At 40.9% G+C, this 20,941-nt stretch overlaps 1 protein-coding gene across 1 annotated transcript in view; it reads right to left on the bottom strand.

The window, feature by feature from the left end:
- Positions 1-20,941, bottom strand: part of LOC132953920 (adenylate cyclase type 9-like) — a 35,189-nt gene that overhangs the window by 10,469 nt on the left and 3,779 nt on the right. The window contains exon 2 of the mRNA XM_061026292.1: positions 1,018-1,181. Coding sequence (XP_060882275.1) covers positions 1,018-1,181 — 164 coding nt within the window. The remainder of the gene's footprint in view (positions 1-1,017; positions 1,182-20,941) is intronic.

Here is a 20,941-nt window from a genome sequence, read left to right as displayed (position 1 = left end):
TGTGAATCCTTTCACACATTCAGAAGTGATTAAGCCTTTTTTTGTGTGAAGACTATGAGTTTTCTCCGTTTGAGGGCTGTAAATGGAGGAGTAATCAGCAGAAAGCAGAAAGACCTGAGCTCCCCATCTCTCCGCCTGAGTTAGCTTATTAGCATTATGAGGACCCCCCACTGATTTTCCTGCCTCCTAGCATCCTCTGCTTTCTCTTTTTTTCTCCAACAAGTAACCCCTTCGCCTCTCCACCTAGCCTGGCAGAGAGCTGGAAGATCTGTCAAGGGATCATGGGGTGCACATATGTACAGAGAGAGAGAAGTAATTGGGGTGAATTTGAAGCACTGTGGTGCAGGGTTTTGAGCGTAATTATAAAGGAATAATGTGTCGCATGAAGTCTATGACCTAGTGATCCAATTTGGAAGCAAATGAGAAATTTCCCCTGACGGCAGAGAAAAGGAGGGTACAGCGGATGGACATCCTTTGTATTGATGAGCAGATCATGATAGTTATTATGCAGACTGCCTGCTGGGAAGAACTGTGTTTTATTGCCTAATTAAGAAGATCTCACAGTTTTGTTCTCAGATTCCTATTAATAAAGATTTAATACGGTCTGAGGGCTACATAAATGGAGGCCTGTATGAGAATGCATGCAGGAGCAACAAAAGTGAAGAGAGAAGTCAATAGATGCTTTATACATGCAGGGGGCCCAAGGTTAAATTTACAACATGTTGTAACACAGAACGGAAGGAAAAAGTCAATTCATGGTCATGACAGGGAGAAAAGACATTTTTCTGACAAAAAGGCTCGATACATGAGGAAAAATGTTTATCAAAGCTTCACATACACCCACATAAGCAAAGAAAAGCACAGAGAGCAAAAGAATTAACCTTGAAGAGGCTGTTACAGAACATGCAGCTCAGCGCTCTTCCTCAGGCTACATGGATGTGTGATGAAAAATAAGTCCTTTCACAACAAAACGGCCAATGATTCTTTTACATTCACACAGAAATAGCATACACTCACCTTCGCATTGTCTGGAGGCAGGGTGCAGACGGAAGGAGGTCCATCAGGTGTGTGTATTCTGGTAGAGGGGCACTGAGAATCCGCGTGCTCCGGCTCCGGCTGGGAGCAGCTACAGTGAGAGTGAGGCTCCACTTTCCTGCCAGAGATCAGGTAGGTCTTCAGCCCTGCAGAAACACAAACCGAGAGTGAGGAATGACAGTTCTTAACTCTTGTATGAAAAAGTATGCCTGACATGGGGTTCATTCATCCTTAAATGGATGAAGGTATTGGTGGTTGTGGAGTTGTTTTAGCATGCAGCAGAGGCTCAGCCCTCTGCAGGATGCATCCCCTCAGAGAGTTATATCAGAGGGTTTTGGCATGAAACTAGAATCCAGAGAGGGAAAAGCAGTGAGTATCAACTCTCCTACTTGAAAAAGCCAAGGTCATATACATGAGTCATTCTTGTTTCCATAAATATATACATAAATAAGATTGCATTAACATATGTGCAGGATTTCTAGTAGAACAACACAGAGAGCCTAGGATACCAACTCCTTCAAGGCAAACCCATCCTTTGTTTCCTACAAAAGTTATTTTGAACCTTCACTATTTTTTATGTTTCATTTAGTGCAGGTGCATGGGCAAGTGCATCTCTGTGTAGAGTTTATGCTTGCGAGGTTCTCACCATGACCATGAGATAGAAACAGTATCAGACATAACAGGCCAGGGCCAAATATTTGAACACCTGCGTACTCCCACTTATATCAACATGTTTTCACTTCCATCACTCCTATGAGGAATGTGTGTGCTTCTGTGTATCAGTTTGTGCAGCCTTTAGCCTTAAATTCAGCCTTTTGAGCTAAACAGTTTGCCAGAAAAACAGTGATAACATAAAGCAATGTAGAAGTTTGACCTTTAAAAAACTGCCTTAAAACATGCTGTAGGATGATATGTAAAAGCCTGTGTAGTTAACACTCTCAGTAAGATTTCTTCTTTCTTTTATGCAGCCTTAGATCAATAGATCGTCACGGTGACATATGGTCCCCTACTTGTTTGGGTTTTTGTCGCCAAATTTTCTGCTCAGAGGGACATAGAATTGACACACAATGCAAAACTCAAATCTTAGCAGGTGACTTTGTCTCATTTCTATTCAGAAATATCTCATAAATGCTACATTCAACTGACAAGGCCATTTTTTCAAGATATTAAAAACTAAAATATAGCCTAATTTACTTGTAATGAGAACAAATATCTGCCAAAGAAGCCAACAAAATGTACTTGTTGAGTGTACTGAGATGACACTTAATAGAAAAAGAACTCCCATTCATGACACTTAAGTCAATTTTGCTCGCTGCATTGGCAGATATTTTGACTCATTATTGGTAATAAAGGTCATATTTTTTGGCTTTTAATGTCTTGAAATAAGAGGCTTTTCAGGAATTGTCAGGTGAATGTGCCTTATATTGAATAGTTTCTGCTGATAATATGTCTACACTCCTGCACTTTAACTTATGTATCACTGATTGCACAGCTCTGGACAGCTCCCTATGTCAATACTGTCCATTTACAACTCTGTTTTTGCACATTTACATTTAATCTTTCATATTTAAGACTAGTAATGCTAAGTTAAATCCTGGTTGTATATATTCTCATTCTTAGTTTTGATATGTTTAGTGCTTATTTACTTTGTATTTAATATTATATTGTGTTTAGATTTGCTAACATTGTGTTTTTTGCACATATTGTGTTTGGATAACTTGCTGCTGTAACGCCACAATTTCCCAGTTTGGGATCAATAAAGTAATTCTATTAACACCAAAAAGGTGTGTTTGTGACTGAACTCCTCTCCATATGTTTTCCCTTTGCTTGCATATACCGTGTGGGGACAAGGCACAATGACATTGTGAGGAAACTGTGCATATGTCAGCAGCATAATTAAGTACCTGTGACCGCGTGCTTGGCCACATAATTCCACTGTCAGTGAAACCACAACCTCGGGCCCTGAGCGTTGTCTGCACGAGTACTTCAGACAGGCCTGCCACCCGCCTCGCCTGTGCCAAACCACCCTGGGGACCACACTGTCTAACTTAACACACTTTCATGCAGAGACCACACATATAACACAGATCCTTTTGCAGTGACACACAAGCACAAACTATTCTCATGGGAGAAATACTGACGTAAGAAAACATGCACACAAAAGGACTCATGTACAACTGTAATTATGAGACACTCGGAAAAAAAAAACCACCCCCTCCATCCACCTACATACCCAGTCAAACACATATACACACATCAAGTGGAGGTGTATATAGATGGCTTCACTGTAGCTGGGTCGATAGCCAGGTGGATGAGGATCCAGGGATAGGAAATGAAGGCGGTGAACAGCAGTAACAAAGAACTAATTCCCTGCACCAGTGATGCAGAAAGGCACAGAGGCTAGAAGAGGCAGCAGGAAACTGAGAGAGAGCTTCTGACTGCTTCTGAGAATGTGAGAGAGTGACACACACAATACACACACACACACACACACACAAACACACACAAACACTGGGTTGACTGATTTCATTAGTTTGCTAATCAAATCCTTTCCTTCCGCCATGACATAAACTGACTTCTGCTCCTTCTTATAGGTCAAGAGGGTTACTGTCTACCCTCCCATTTAAGTTTTTCATCCCTTGCTTTTTATTCAACATTTCTCCCCATGGCTGCACAGCAAACAAAGATAAAGATATCTTGAAATGATGTATGTAAGGCAACAAAGAAATGTCAAACGATGTCTCATAGCAGTGGTGGGTAGAGATTTAGTGCGATTAGGTGTGAATGTGTTCTTGTCTATTCACTGAGAATTGTACAGGCCAGATTGGGAACATTTGACTCAAAGAGGCAGTCATGTCCGTCTCGGGCTGCAACACTTCTCAAGTATGTGAGTCACCCTGTATTGTTTATTAATATTTTTACAGTCATGATTAATGCAACACCTATGTCTGCTGCATATGTGATAGCGCCTGCTGAATAATAATAAAACTTTAGAAGCGAGGAGTAGGCAAAATCCACCGAAGCAGAAATCATTGGACCATTCAGCCTCTATTCCCTAACACTGTAACAGCTTATTAAAGATAATGAAACGTTTCAAGCCCGATAATATGCCCATCAGAGAGGGTGAAAGGCAGAAAAGAGCGGAGAAGATTTGATAGTGGAGGGAAGAATAATGACTTATTTCAAAAGAGCCCACTTGTGAAAGACAATTAAATTCAAGAAGCCAGGCAGGAACACAAAAACCGATGAAAGGTGAACACAAGATTAAAAATACAGCTCAAATTTTCAAATAAAACTTAAAAATTGAAAAAATGAAGGGAAGATGATAGCTATGGCTTGCCCTCTCCTTCACTTAGATTCATTTCAAATGAAACGTGTCTGCTGGCTTGGTTTCAGACATTTCAGCACCTGCCTTTTTGCCACACTAAAGAGAACTGTGCCTAAAGGCTGGAATCCATGTCCATGTCTCTGAAAGGTTAATGAGGATGCATGTTAGATTGATCCCTTCCTGTGGTTTGACAGCTTGTTTCAGAAATCACTTCACATGGCAGAGTCCGGTCAGCCAGAGAAGGGCAAGATAAACGGACTGCAGGGGCTTACAGTGGAGCACCGTATGTGATCTGTTAGTGTTTGTATACGGGGTTACACAAGTTCAAGTGTCTCCAAATGTTTGCAGGCCTGTTCCTGGACATTCTCGGAAGATCTTGCGTCTTTATGATCCAACCTTCTGGGTTGAAATTGAAATCGCAGCATTGTCACGCAATAAATTGTGGCTCTGATAAACTGGCCTGACCACAGCTGGCCCTGCATGTCCACTCCAACAGCGTCCAACATCATCAGAACACAGCTGTGCTGTAAAGATCTCACAGCAGAGGAAAAGGTCACAAAACTCAACAATTCTTTCCCTATAATTGTAGGGAAATTGATTGATTGATTGATAGCATAAAAAATGTATTTAAGCTTATAAAAACTACACATTGTCAGCCATGTTTTAGAAAAAAGCTGTCCCGAGCAAAATAGAGCATTCATATTTACAGGTTAGCAAATGCTGATGTTTCTGAAATCATTTTTTTTAATTTAAAAAGATGCAAAAGTTACGTCTTTGTAACTTTTAACCATAGAAAAGCAGATGAGTAGTGTTGCCGTAGCATTAAAACAGGTACAGTATGAAATGCATATCAGTTGATTGTTAAAAGCATAATTTTAAAATCCTGGTTTCATGACAACCCTACTTAAATCGGCCATTTTTATCACATCTGTTTGATGATCTGTGTTTCAGATGACCCTGGGCTGATTGAAGAGCATCATTATTGGACTTGAAGTGTCCTGTCCCATGCTATCAGCTGACAGGGAACAGTAGATAACCTTTCCTCGTGAGAGCACAGTCACATTATCTCGCTCTCCAAGCCCCTTTGTTCAGGACAGAGGAGAGAGACGTGAAAAAAGCAAAACAAATAACACCATCAACTCCACTCCCTCCTTCTCGCCTCCTCATAGCATGTCCGAGCTCTTCTGGGACAATGGCCGCCCCTGAACTCCTCTTTTATATGATGCTTAAAGGGGCTCAGTGTGAGGTTGGTTGGTTTTGCCAAACAAACATGCACAAAAAGAGTTGATGCAGCAAGCAAAGTCGTGACTGCAGTGGTCAATTCAACAACCCTCCATGGGCCCTGAGCTGAGAGAAGGCCAATTTTCTAAATGCAAATGAGTAAGTACAAAAAGCCTGGCTGCGACATAACCTTACACTGTCCTTTTTTGATAACAGACCAACATAAAAAACAGGGGAAAACATGAAGGATTTTATGTAAGGAGTGGATGTAACCACTTCATTTCAAAAGTTTATGTGCATGGAGACTGATCCTTCTCCCCTCGAAGACTCCTCATCCACCGAGGTGTACTGATGCATGAGGGATGTGATGGAGCATCACGAGTTTATAATATTAAGATTTACAATAAATGACTCCTCTGATAAATTTGAGAAGACGTAGAACCCTTTATGTTTTGAAAATAGAGGAAAAACAGATGAAAAAATACAATAAAGAATAGTTAGCTTTGGGTGTGGCTCCCTGTCACTCTATGGCAGCATGTCACCTTATTCAACCTCTTTTTAAAATGTGGTCAATTCTGGCTCCAAGCGAACAAGATGGCGATGGTAAAAAAATAAATTAAAATGAAATCAGTTGTCCAGAACCAATAGGTAACGTCATGGGGGCATGGTCGTATTTAAAGTCAATGGGAAAAAAAAATTATTGTTAAAAAAAACACATGAATTCTAGTCATAAATAGAGAACGTTGTGGTCCTTTATCTGAACGCAACACCTTTCCTTTAAACACTCTCTTTGCAGCCCAAGTGGGACTAAGCAGCTGATGTCAATGTCCTGGGGAGTTTTGCTAAAAGCAGCAGAACACAGAGGGCAACTGAGCTAAGGAGTGTTAGAAAATGTGCTTGGATCAGCACTAACACACATAAAAACCCACAAGTATATCATGTGCCTTATACCCCAATAATGACAGGTTTGCTTTCCAGAGCCAGGTATCCGAGCAGGAGGGCAGTGGAGCAGGTGGCGCAGAGACACTAACACTGAAAGGCCAGGCAGGTTTTCATGCCAGCTGGCACTGCCAGCAAGCGGCCCCCACCTTCTCCCTCCACTGCGTCCCTATCCTGGGATACACTGTACATCCTGTCCCTGCCTGGGGGAAGAGGAGGAACAGGAGGAAACCTGTCCAGTATGACAGGCTGTTTAGAAGGACTTCATTAATGCGGCATGGTTCCCCGGGGAGACGAGGGAGAGATCAGAGGTAGAGATGGCCGAGATTTGGGGGGAAAAAATCAAGAATAAGAGCCTGGACTAAGAAAATAAAGGTGGGATTGAGTGTGTAGTGGTGGTGGGATGAATTATTTTGTGTGCACTGTCTGGGGGTGAACCCATTCAGTCAGAAAACATGAAAGGCACTTGTACATTTTTCATAAGGAATCACCCAGGGAGTCGCACTGTCATTTCTGACAGTAAAGGAGGAGCAGAGAGAGAGTGTGTGTGTCTCCTGAGTAAAGGAAGGCTTGGAGGGGGGGAGGGATTTGGGTTGACCTTCCTTTTTACCGCTGAACACTTCTGCTTACCCCAGGTTACTTGAGGGGCAGTGAAAGGGATTTAGGAAGGTGAGAAGAATTATCAACACTTCAAATTAGGAAAGACTGTCCCCATGACAGAAAGTGTCATGCAGATTTGTCTTTAACAGACTGTCTTCTGAATAAAATAAAGGAGAAGATGTTTCACACTTTGCTCCATTTACTTCTTGCATCAACATGCAAAATGAGCCAAATGGTGTACTGTGTTAGATGTCGATAGGCTAGAATCAAACGGCCTGCTTTATCACTGCCAGCAATATATTTTATTAAAGTAAGACTCTGATGATTTCTTTGTATTAGGGCTTTGAAGTTTATAACAATACTGTAAGAAGACAACTGAGAGATTTGTCAATCTGATATTCTGTTTCTACCATGTGAGACATTCCTTAACTAAGTGTTGAAATAAGCCATTATCAGCTAAGTGGTGAATCAATGAGCAGGACGGTCTTTAATGGGTTTTCAAGATTTTATGATCAATGTGATTTATTCGTTTTCAAATGTTTCACAATCAAATTTCCAATGAATAAAGAGTTCAGTATGAAATGTCCCCATATAAAGTATTTATGTCTTTCTGTCCCCAGAGTAAAACAATTATTTTACTTCCTCTCCTTGGTAAATTGTTGCTGTCGGTTACTCTCTTAAAGTAGAATGTAACAATTTTTCTAAGACGTTGCAATAAAAATACTCGAACAACTGCCTGCTAATAATTAAATGCAACATAACGACTCCCTTGAGAACGTGATCTTACGTCTGCTGCTACTATAATAACTTCAAAGTGAAGAAGGGATCCTGCTGCTTTGCACTAGTGAATATACAGCACAGACTGTATTCTACAAGCTGACATTTCAGTAATACACTTTTGTTCTGAGCTTCTTTTGGCTTTAAAGGAGGCTGGTTACAGCTTCTTTGTCAAGTTGTACTTGTTTGTTATATAATGTTTTTTTTGTTCCAATAAGATGCAATGATTCCATGCAAATTGAGCATTAGATACAATTTTGATTCTCCCATTAAGCCGTATTATCATGTTGATGAGAGTAAGGCTGTGGAACAAATAGACTTTTCATACTTTCAGGGTTCGCTGCATGTGTGACCGCAAACAACCAGATTTTGCCCCCTGACTTTACTTTTTTTTTTGTCTTGCCAGCTCCCTAATAAAAATGTACGCAAGAAGTCGGGTGAGCTGATCTGTGAACGCAGGAAATATTCAGAAGATTTCACCATGAGGAAGCCGGCGGAGATGATGACATTTATTCAATTCAATTCAAAAAACTTTATTTGTCCCCAGGGGGAATTCATAGGCACACAGAGCAGTAAATTAACAAGTACGAAACATTTTAACCTAAATATAAAGTGTCAATTTAAATACAACTTAAAGCTTAAACTTAACTTAAAATATAAAATATAAAAAGAGTAGATATAAGTGGACAGTGATCGGACTAACAGATGTAAACAGATGTAAACAGAACTATGTGCTGTAAACGAGAAATAAATATATATATACAGAACTAAATTTATATCATTCAACTGATGCGTGACCGGTTCGATCTTGGTGGAAGTAGTTAAGTTGCTTCATACTCTTTCCTGCCTTCTAGTATGTTGTTTTCTATGCTTTTGAGGATACATCCATGACTATATCCAATTGCACTTGGCATTGATATGAAGGCAAAGAACTGTATTCTAGTATCAGACTCTGTAGCTGTAAACATTACACTGAATTCCGCGGCGTCCTTTTTGCATTATTTCTTCAGATAGACCCCCTCTAGAGTCGGACAGGAAAGGACGTGTGTTGAAGAACAACTTAGGAAAAATTCAGGGGCAGACTGTCCTCATATTTTCCAGAAATGTTCAGGAGTGCATGTGTGGAAAAGAGCTTAAGTCACTGAATTCTAAAGTAATTAAACAAATTAAGGTACCACAAATGACCAAAAAGTCCTAGCATGTAAACGTCCAACATACTGAAGCCCAATAGTTATTCACATACACTCAAAAATCCAGATAACCCACACTGACCTTTTGGTTTGAGTTATATAAGCCAGAGTTCATCAAAAGAAACAGCTAGTCTTGCACACAGCCGGGGCTTTCTCAGCACATTGGCTCTCAGGGTTTGGGACAAAAACAAGTGTCTGAACTGTGAATGACGTCAGAATACGACTCAGTTTACACACAAAACAGACGGTCCAAGCACAGAAAGTCTTTATAGGATCACTCCTCCTGTTGCAATCAACAAAATCTGTTAATATCCTTCCTCTCAATGCTGTAAACAGGGGTAGTACTCAAACAAAAGTTCTACATTTGGCCAGTGTTTTTTATTTTCCTGGATTCAATCCGACCTGATCGCACAACACTCAAAAGGACAATCGGAACACTTGACATCTCTCCAAAGTCTTTCACTTTGGTTTGGCAGTTTCTGTCTCGTACACACTCATTTTGTATTCTGCGCTTCTGATCCCTTCATCCTTGACAGGCTCAGGCTGCCATGGTCTACTGGCAGAACAACAGATACAGTTGACATCCCTCCAAAATCTTCAACAGCCCCCTCTCCAGCCTTTGCTCAGTGGCCCGTGATTTCTCCCTATTTTGTCAATCACTGTACCTCACTGTCTGTCTCTCCATCCAAAATCCAACAATCCTCCCTCATTCTTTTGTGTCCAAGCCGATATTCATTTGCTTCATCACAGCACAGGCGGGTGGCTCTTCTCTTCTGCCAAGTGTTGCCACGGCTGACATCATCCCAGAGCCTCAGACTCACTTTGCATCTCATCTTTTTTACACCATTCTCCTCTCTCCTGTCAAAGCCTTCACCCATGCGTGCTCCTTTGAATGCTAATCCCCCTCCCTTCATTTCACCATTTGGCTTCATATGCAATTCAGCACACCTGTTCAGTCACCTTGTTTCCTGCTGATCTGTTTCAAAGAGTATCTGGCTTGCATCTATCTTGAAATTAAATTAATGTTCCTTGAGTGTTTCACTTGTAAAATAAATGCAAAAAAAAAAGAAAGTGTGAACCCCTTTGGGTGTCCTGAGACAGGACTTACTAAACTGCAATTTAACAAGTAACCACACAATCCAATGAAATTCCCCTCACTACAAAACTTACCTACAAAGCTATGCTCATGAATGAGCTTTCAGACAATAGTTTTTTCAGATACTAATTTGAGCTTCTCTACCCATTTTTTTGGGTTGATTACTTAAAGTCCAGTGAATCCAAAATTGTTATTCACATCAGTCATAAAAATGTTCTATTACAAGCAGATCTTTGTAGAAGTCTCGTTTATTTCATTTGTATGTTATCTCATACATCCCTCCCACTTCCTTTGACCTTGTGATTATTTTATTCTCCTTCTGGGGATACTCTGTTCTCAGGAAAGTTGTCACTTGTCCTGCATCACTTTATATCTTTCAATAATTTAGTAACAAATGTTGCATGAAGAGAATCATGGTTTTGCCATTTTGTATCTGCATCACGATAAAAAACCTTAAGTTGAATCAGCCTCTTGTGTCTGGCTTCTGTCTCACTTCTCAAAAAAGAGCAAATTGCCGGAGAAAAGTTCATCTAACAATTTCTGTCCAGGAGTTAAAAGAAAAAAGGGGACACTTTTTTTTCTGTGACAGTCATGTATTAAATTTCTTCACATGCTGAATCATGTCAGAGTCAGACTGAGATGCCCACATGACCCACAGCTACAGTATGAGCAGCGTCTATTGATTTAACAATGACTGAGTTTGTGGCTCTGGGTAAATGATCAAAGCAAACAGCTTATGCTCCACCTTTCATCCTCTATGGCTTTAATACCACAGTCTCTGCTTGATTAACATATTGAGTAATGGCATCTTCACAGAGGGATTGACAATGAAAATTGCTGGATCTTGTGCTGAGCGCTGCGCCACTCCCTGAGGACTCTTTATCTAAAGCAGGCCAGTGATACAGCGAGAGTAAAAGAGGACGCCAACTACAACACAAAACCCCTGAATCATATTCTGCCTGTGATACAGAGACACAAGCTGTGTGCCTCCTCTTTAAAAGCATAAAGGACACGTTCATTTAATCTAATGGTCAAGCACAAAAAGTAGGGCAGGAAACAACGTGATATGCCGCCTGTTAAGATAAGGATTGCTGTATTGTTTGTTGATGAAGGTGTCATTTAGCAAACAGCACAGGCAGCTGCAGAAGGAGACAGCAGCAAGATGGAGGGTAGAAAAATAACAATAAACAGGAAAAAGCAGAAAGGAGGAGTGACACCAAGAGAGACGGATCGAAAAGTGATACAAATATGGGGAATGACCTCTGTTGGGAATATATCAGATGCCTAGCACAAACACTCACACATATGCAGTAAATCAGAAAATGGCCTTAAAAGGTGACAGCATGGGGGACTCTTGGGGCTGTAGAGTGCGTGGGTGGAGGTGCAGCTGACAGCTGGAGGGGGCACATGGAGGGATGCTGCAGCCAAAGGAGGGAGATTGGTTCAGACACAACAGCTCCTCATGCCAGGCTGCTTTTTGTGGCAGTTAAACTATCAGTATTTGTGTTCATGTGGGCTTATAAGTGTAAGTAATTGGAGTGGAGGAAAAGATATTTTAGATTTTTTGGATTAAGTGTAATCAGTAAGGTTGTCAAAATTATCGATAAGCCTATTTTTGCCCGATTCTTTGCAATACCACGTGTTTTAAAACTAAACCATCTCTGTTATTTTAATTATGAAAGAATCAAAAAGTACTGACGCTTTAAAAAAACTACAAATGTTTTAAAAGACAGGTGAGTAGCAGTTCAATGAATCCAACAAAGAATTGTGGGCAAGGGGCGCTGGTGGCGCAGTGGTTGGTGCGCGCGCCCCATGTGTGGAGGCTGTAGTCCTTCAGGCGGGCGGTCCGGGTTCAAATCCGGCCTGTGGCTCCTTTCCCGCATGTCATTCCCTACTCTCTCTCCCTGATTTCTGACTCTATCCACTGTCCTAGCTCTACAATAAAGGCACAAAAAGCCCAAAAATAAATCTTAAAAAAAAAATTGTAGGCAAACCTCTAAACACTTAAATGCACAAAATCATTGGCAACATTTTTTATATGCACAAACATGACTTAACATTCCTTGCTATGCTACACAAAACTCAAACTGTATGAATAGACGCAGTCTCAGTGATGTCATTTATTGGTATCTGCAGACTTTTGAAGTCCATCGATGGCCATATTGGAACATAATAAACACAGTGGACACTTGAGGAAGTGCAGGTTTTTGCACTTCCTTGAGCTTCATTTTTCCAACACTTGAGATTGCAGCGTGATAGAATCCACAGTAACACAGAAAGAGAGTGGGCTCCATCTTTCTGCCGGGGCAGAAGAAACATTCATTTCTCAGCCTGCGGTGCTAATAATAAAGTACTTGGGTATGCATAATGGACACAAATACACAAAAAAAAAGATTCAGGGGGGGAAACACACTTTTACTGTATATTATACATACACACAGTCAATCCTTTCAGGCTGAGTGCTGTGTAGTGCTTCAGGGCGGACTGGCTCCCCGTCATCTTCCTTCATTCATTATTCACACAGCCATTTATCACACACACGGTCCCGCTGTGCACACTAACGAGTGACTGCAGCCCAAAAACAAAGGACAGGGAGCACATAATTGTGTGGCTGTTTGCATTTTCCACGAACACAAAATGCAAAAAAAGTAATTGTGCGCTAGTGAGTGTGTGCGTGTAGAAGGATGGGCGGGGGGTTATTGTGGGTGTCACCTTAAGAGTGAGCTGTTCATCCGTCAATGTCCGTGAAGGCTAGTGTGTGTCTGTTAGGAGGAGGAGTGCTGGTATTTCCTATACCCTTGATCACAAAGGAGAAAAGCTTAGGATGCATCAATGACTCATGATATCAATTTATCACCTGAACGGCTGTGAGGAGAGTAAGCTCAGTCCTATACACAGTTCAAGTCAGAGTTTACCAGCAAAGATTGAAACCAAGAACCAAAAGTACAGATAACAGCAAGAGAAGAACAAACACAGCTGCCTCGACCTGTCCTTTCACTTGTTCAAGGTTTACAATTCTTTACGAGTCAGAACTACACGATTTGTATCTGTGAAGGTTTTCTTTAGAGCTGCTGTAAAGAATCTCTGCACGTGCCCAGCTACTTATCGTTTTGCTGACACAAAAATAGTCCTTTGCTTGGCTTTAACCACCTGGTCTTAACTGAATAAAGTCAACCTGCCCCTTTTCTTCCAGTCACCAGTCCTTCAATCTAAAAAAAAAAAAAAAAAAAGCCTTCAGTTTCCAGCTGACCCCCTGCCCCATTCAATTGCCCGTTGCCATGGTAATTAGCCTTGGCAGGCCCAGGAGGCAGAGTTGGAGTTGGTGTGTGTGTTGCTGCAGATGGGAAATGTCCTCTCCCATGTGTGATGCGGAGGCTGGTGTTATGACTGTGAGCCAGGTGGAGCCCTGAACGGGATGAACCTGAAGGAGTAACTCCATTCATTTTCCTGTTTCCATCTGTTTCTGTTCTCTTTTCATTACAACTCTCCGCCTCTTATTCTGCTTTCTCTATTTTTCTGGGGAGGGCGGTGTCTTTGTTCGCAGGCGAGGAAGTTATGTTTGCAAGAAAATACACATGCAAATCTTACCAGCATATTTCCATATGTGACAATTCCTACAGTGTTTGATAAAACCGATAAGCTTTGTGCTTCACTAAAGGAGTCTGCAGCAGGAAGATTCCTTTACAAACGTAAGCTGTGCCAAAGCATGTTGACGTTTTAGCAAAACATTTCAAGATGGCATAAAATCATTTATCCTGCAGAACAAAACTTCCTCCATCCTCTGCTTCTGAGTAACGGGCTAATTATTGGACACTGTAATTATCTGTCATACGACCAGCGCCGAACAGCAGACCGATGCATTCCTGCACGACATGAGCTCTCCTGCATTACCCTACAATTTGATGGCATATAAAGGAGCAGCTAAAACCTGGAGCAGCTAAGGATGTAACTATCTTTTTGCAGGTGAATAGGGCAATACATGTAACAAACGTCAAAGGTATCTTAATTGTCCCCACAGGGAAATTTGTTTGCCGCTGGAGAAATTCAAATACATAAACAACACTAATAAATAATCCAAACATCAAGTGCATAAACATGAAACATGAAGCCCAGCAGAGATGCTCCAGCATCCAGATAAAAATGATAAAGGGGAAAGTGCAGTGTGCAATGAGCAACAAATTAGAATTCAACTGCTATTTAACAGACAAATAGCAGCAGGTCCAAATGAGACCCGATGCCTTTTAGTCTTCACCACAGGCAGTCTGCACCGTCTGCCTGAGGGGAGAAGACTAAACTCTGCATAGAGAGGGTGAGCTGGGCTCTTTCTGCATGTTTTTTCCGTTTTTTCTCTGACCAACAGTCCAGAACCCAAAGATACTTTCTATTGGAGGAGCTGAAATTATTGAATGCTTGGTTTCATTTGCTCGATGAATGACAGAAACAGCTTTCTATCAAAACTGTATGCATACAAGTATCTGCTGATCAATTCATCTACCATTTATTGAGTTTAAAACCAAACTCAATGATGTGATTGGAAGATTGTAGGAGCTTGAAAACGACAGAAAATTGTTTAGTGATTACAAAAGTGTGATTAGATCAATGATAACGAACATTTTATGGGTTTTTATCTGGGAAAATCTACTGTAAAAATACAAAGTTACTAAAAACTATAGTCAATACAAGATTAAAATAATACAATGTTAAACTAATGGCATGTGGTCACAATAGCGACCATAATCATTTATTATAACTGTACTTCTTTACTTCTTTATTAAACTCTGGTTGGTAGACAGCAAAGGATTCTTGCGATGCATGATCAAAGGTAAGTCTCCCTTTTCAGCATTGCCACTGTTATTGATCTGTGTGTTTCACTTATTAAATTAAGAGGCTAGGGGCTTCTGAGCAAAGTGAATGAGTGTGTGCAAGAAAGCACTTTGTGTATCATGTTCTACACCACGTGCCACTAGTGATGTGTTTGTTCTACCGGCTCAGCCATGGTGGCAGATCACATGTGTGCCTTCTGCCTTCCGACAGACTGTGGGGGCACTGATATCAGACTCTGTCATCCATCTTGTCCCAGGTCATCTCAGTCAGACTAGACCGAGGCTAGGAAACCTAACCATTAAGCCAACAGGACGGCCGTCCCCTAAAGGGGGACTTGGAGGTGTGCAGGGTACACTGACACTTGGCAGGATTAAGTGCAGCACAACAGGATACATAGTTGTCCAGAGGAAAATCTCTAAAAGTATCAGCTCAATAGAAATAACCCTGGGTTGTGCAGATACGATCAATTGCAGCCCTTTGGAATACTATGCTTTCTGCTTTTCTGCTCTTGATCCAGAAAGTCATTACAGTCCCAGAGTACTAATCTGTTATTGCTTGCTGGGTCAAAGCAGCAAGCACTACCCTTGCAGCACAGTCCTCCTGAACAAGTAGAGGTAGTCTGATCCTGCTGTGTTACAGTGTGACACAGCAGATAACCAAAATGACTTCAGCTATGAAATCCAGCTAATCACCACATCGTAGACCTTTAACAACGTCGCCACAATGGCCCCATGTTTGCAGTGCCTGACAAGACACTTTGAAGCTCTGCAGACTTGCTCAGTATGATAAGGCCAAAAAATGATTAATGGTGAGATTGCATTGCTGCAGGCTTCAATGACATGCTGTGCTGAACCATAATACACAGTGCAGGGTGATACTGTAAAATGCAGCTTGATGTATTATGCCATTACTCTCTTGGCAGAACTATAATCTACCATGCAGAGCCAAGGTGTTCTAGGCAGGGCTCGGTCACTGCAATACAATACAGCAGCTTTGAGTCGCCCCTGGCTGTATTGTTTCCTTGGCAGCCTCTGAAGTGTGCCCTCCCAGAGGTATGCAAAACTCAGTACGCCTTGTAAAAGTTATCCAAGGATATATTTATCAATGGTTTTAAGAAGCATCCAACCAGCTTCAACTGTAGCCTCACCAACTCACTAACGCTATGTATGCCTCTCCTTATCCCCTCATGACTGTAAGCCACTCCACTTAGAGATCCTCACTTCACTATGGATCCCGCTGTCTATCTACAGTACAGCTGAGTAATGTGTGTGCATACTGATTTGGACTTGGGAGTCCGACTAAAATGTCAGATGTTTAGATTGCTGGCCTGGGAAGAAGACACCATACATTATTGCTCAATACTATGGTCCAGTTACACACAGTAAGGGCTTCAGGTATTGTGGTGCGTGGTGACAATGACGTCACACCCCAGTTGACCGCGTTCAAGTAACGAGTTGGAAACAAGTCGGACAAGCGACATGGACGCCTCCATGAGTACCTTTTTTTTTTGTTAGCTTGCAGGCGATAACAAAACACTGCATGATGGTTAGTGTCTATATCTTGCAAGTTCTATCTGTGGACATGATGTTGTTACTTTTGATCAGTGTGATTGATTCAATTACAAAAAAAACAAGACTAAATTGTAATAAACACTAATGTTCTGCTTAAACGTTCAGGTGTATGAGTTGCCCAGAATCATTACAATTAAAGAAGCTTCCTATTTATTCTGCCTTTATCATCAGTCCTTATTAATTACATGCAGTTGATTTGCAGTGTAATAACATCAATATTGTTTATAATTAGCCATTTCTCTACAGGCTCTTTGAGTGAGCTACAGACATATATACACACGTCAGAAGCCTTTATTTGGTACATAAACTTTTGTCAGTCACCAGAATTTAATTTCCCCACAAGGGCTTTACAAACCTGTTTTCAGGGGTCAGTTTATAATTCTTTAGATCATGTGTTAATTAGTTCTGGTTTTTGATTGGTTAAGGAGCAGTGCATCATAGAAATAGAGCTTCTGTATAGTATTCAGTCTTTATTATTGTGCTTATATACTCAATTTGGCTTGTAAATTCCGTGTAAACAGGAAAAAAAAGTGATTAGAAAGGAAACAATGGAAACCTTTCCCCCCCTTAGTCTGGACCAAACACGCAGCAGCACAGGTGTGAACGCACACTGACACACAGAAAAAACATGAGGACAGTATAGGGCAATCTATCTACGTGTCTTGTTCGCTCTGCCCTTCATTTCTTCATTCCCACTCCTTTTTAGTGTAACCTCGAAACCAGCCTCTTTTATCTTACTCAAGGTCACTTTATACGCAATCCTCCACTGAGTCTGGGGCAAATATGGTACGTTTTGCTGACTGACGGCACATCCCTAAGGAGTGCCACACTAATGGCAGGGAGTGTGAAATGTGTATGTGCATGTGAGTCTCCCAGAGCACAAACGGCTCTCCATATAACTAATACTTGCTGTGGAGCAAAACGTAATAGATCCAGTGTGAGGAAGAAGATCATTCACCCCAAGGGTTATTTGCAGCACGAGTCAGTCATATCAATTATTATTCTGAAGGCTTAAAGTTGGACAAGTAATCTAGATAAATTAATCTCATGGACCAGAATTCATATAATCTTCTGATTTATAGCCTCATGGTTGGTTCTTTGATATCCACGACATTCAAACCTCGCTCATCTTCTCATCATATATAAACACAGCCATGAAAGCCTCGTTGTAGGAAATCAATACCATTCCTTGCGATAAAACGGCTGGTTGGCAGCTGATGTGTTCTGGGTCGGGATATCACCAGGCCAGTGTGGGAAGATATGATGGAAAATGACTAACACTAATCACTTTAGCCAGGGAGATAACCCGGTCTCGCTTTATTAGATATCTCCCACGGGACACAAAGGAGAGAGCTGCTCTTGAAGGGATGTATACTGTGCACAGCTGCCCCACACAGCTTTACTCAGCAGTTAAGTTAGAAAAGGTCATGCTCACCACTTCAAAATGAATCTGATATCAGGCTTTACACAAGGCAGCTGGTTACTGACGATCGTGTTTATAATAATCAATCAATCAATCAATCAATCTTTTTTTTGTTGAGCAGGTCCAGAGTGTTCTTTTTGTTATATTATAATTATTACCTATTATTATATCAAATGAATAAGAGCTGGCAAAGAGAAAGGGCCTGTGAAATTATACCAAAATAGCTCAGACAATTGAAAGCTCTTTAGATCATTAAAGTGGAGCAGCTAGCATTCATTTGGATATGTTTTCTCTTCCAAACTGTGGTACAGTGACAGTCCGGATGATTCCAGAGAAGAGCTGAGGGGCATGCAAACCAGGAAAAACTCTCAAAAGCAAAATCATTCATCGGACAAAACTGATTTCCATTTTTTGTAGAAACAAATTGTGAACACAACCGTCACTGATGAGATCACTTGTTCAATTCTAATGGCAAACTTACTGACAAGCTGATGCTGATCTACAAAGCCAGCCGTTACAGAGCAATGTTATCATTCATTTGGAGAATTGGCATCTGGTTTCTTGTAATTTGATGAATATTAGTCCAATATTTACCCTGTTTTTCATTTCAACAAACCCCTGAGAAAAATGTCCGGCTTTTCGGAGTCTGCAAAAGACTCCACTTTGTTTCAATCTCTACTTTAACCCTTTGTCTGTCTGCTGACTCTTGTTGTTCAGTGAGTTTCAGATTCAGTGAGATCTGTGAGAGGGAGCCAAATTTAGATTCAGGGGATAATTCTCACCTATAGGTTCATCTCTACAAGATAACCCACTTGAATAGTCACATTGTTTCACACATTGTTCATACATTGCTTTTAATACAATAGATGATATATGTTTGCCATTGAGCCACTAAACACTGCTGTAGCAGACTGTATACAAAGATTCTTAAAGAAGCAGCTGCGTCATCCTGCATTTCTATTGTAGTGTCACAGATTGAACCGGTAATGAATAATCAGCACATTTTGTGCATTCTCATTGTCATAAACAAAACCATTGGCCAATAGCTTGCAAACAATTCTATTTCCCACGAAAACAAAGAGCCATCGAGAGAGAGAAAACCCATATCTGACTATCTGTGGTGCTTCTGTCATCAGCACAAAGATAAGGCCACACCGACAGTCTCCTCCGAAGGGATAATCTTCTGCAGGTGCCATCATTCTGCATTAAGCACAAAGGAAGGACATAGACGGGTATTTTCCAGGGAAACAGAGCCAAAAATAGCTCACGTTTCTAGAGAGGAAAAGGCAAAACCCAACCAGGTCTGGCCTCACATAGAGCCCATTACAGAGACAAGGAGCCCAGAGGGCTACACTGATCAGATTATGTCTGCCCTTCAAGTGGGCTGTGCTGTGGTTTAAGATTTATTTCCTTATTGGTTATGTGCCAAATATTATTTGTTGCTGATATTTATCAATGAGTAAACTGACAGTAAATTAATCTGTGCCTTTGTAGTTAGTTAACCATTCATGTACATTTTTAGGCTAAAAAACAAAACAAATCACTGCATACAGCCTCACTTATGTAAAAGTTTGTTGCTCTTCTCTGTTTAATGTCATTGTTAACTACACATCTTTGAGTTTTGCAGAGTAAGTTTTACAAACGTAGATAACTGGAGTCATCAGAACGTCATTTGCTGATATAATTTCATAAACTAATCAGCAACCTTTACATGTATGATTGAAATATTTTACTATCTATTAACACGTTCTCTGTTTTGTTTCTTTTTTCTTTTAAAAGCTGACAAATAAACATCGCCATTTATTCTTTGACTGTTCATTGGACTAATCAAAAGTCAGCTATTGGCTGATTTCTGCAGACTAAACAGTTCATAAATTGATCAGAAAATTGATTGCAGACTAAGGAATTAATCATTCAGCTAACTGCAATGTCATCAAACTGTCTTACTTAAACTATCAACTATGTAAGCTATCAACCACTGGGATGTAAACTGAACCACAACATCTCCACCTCAGGTCAGAGCTGAATAGCCGACAGGATGTGGCTGACCACACATGACTGCACCTCATGTGAACCTCTGCTACAATGAGCAGCAAGTATAAATACAACAGTAGGCTTTAAGTAGGACAATATGGACTCCTGAATGTTGAAATTGCAGGGTGAGGGGGGGGGGGGAGGTCACTCAAATTGTTTGTGAAAAAATTAACCATTGTACTAACTCAAAAAGGAAAATATAAAAGACAGCTGCGCAGCTATCAGTGCTCAGGTCAGAGCAATTTACCTCTGAGTCAGGCAACAGGGAGCAGTCACAGCCAGGATCCATGCCTGCCTGCGATGTTACCCAAGTGATTAACAGAGACTGAGCCAGACAGTGGAGGGAGTTTTACATCACTGGAGAACAACTCTCTCTTGACAGCCAGCTCTCTCACTGGCACAACAGATCAAGATGGAGAGCATAAATCTTTGGACGGGACCTTAATACATGATGGGGGCAATGAAGGAGTGCAGGGAAAAGAGGAGAGGGAGGAAGCTGGGTGACAACACTGCAGGTAGCACATTTATCCTTTACAATGGAAAAAAAAGAAGAGTAAGAGAGGTAGTCACTCATTAACCTGACAGATGAGGAGAAAATGCCGGCCCATAAATCTATTTTCTGCAGCCTTGTAAACAAGAGGCAATCTCGCTCAATCTCGTTTCCTAAGAAGCAATTGGCAACCCACATGCCAACATGTTTTATATAGTGAATAAAAAATAAATGTGTACAATTAAATTGTTAATCCGTCTGCATTACCAGTATTTATTATTCCATGCCTAAAGTGCACAGTACTAAATCTCTCACGCAGCCTCCAGTGAGGCACATTCAGCATCTATTGAAACCAAAATAATGCTAATTTGAAAGGGCAGATGAACACCATCAGCAAAATTTTACTAAGACAC

The sequence above is a fragment of the Labrus mixtus genome, chromosome 20 (assembly GCF_963584025.1).
Source record: "Labrus mixtus chromosome 20, fLabMix1.1, whole genome shotgun sequence".
Lineage (NCBI taxonomy): Eukaryota > Metazoa > Chordata > Actinopteri > Labriformes > Labridae > Labrus > Labrus mixtus.
This window is presented reverse-complemented; position numbering and strand designations above follow the sequence as displayed.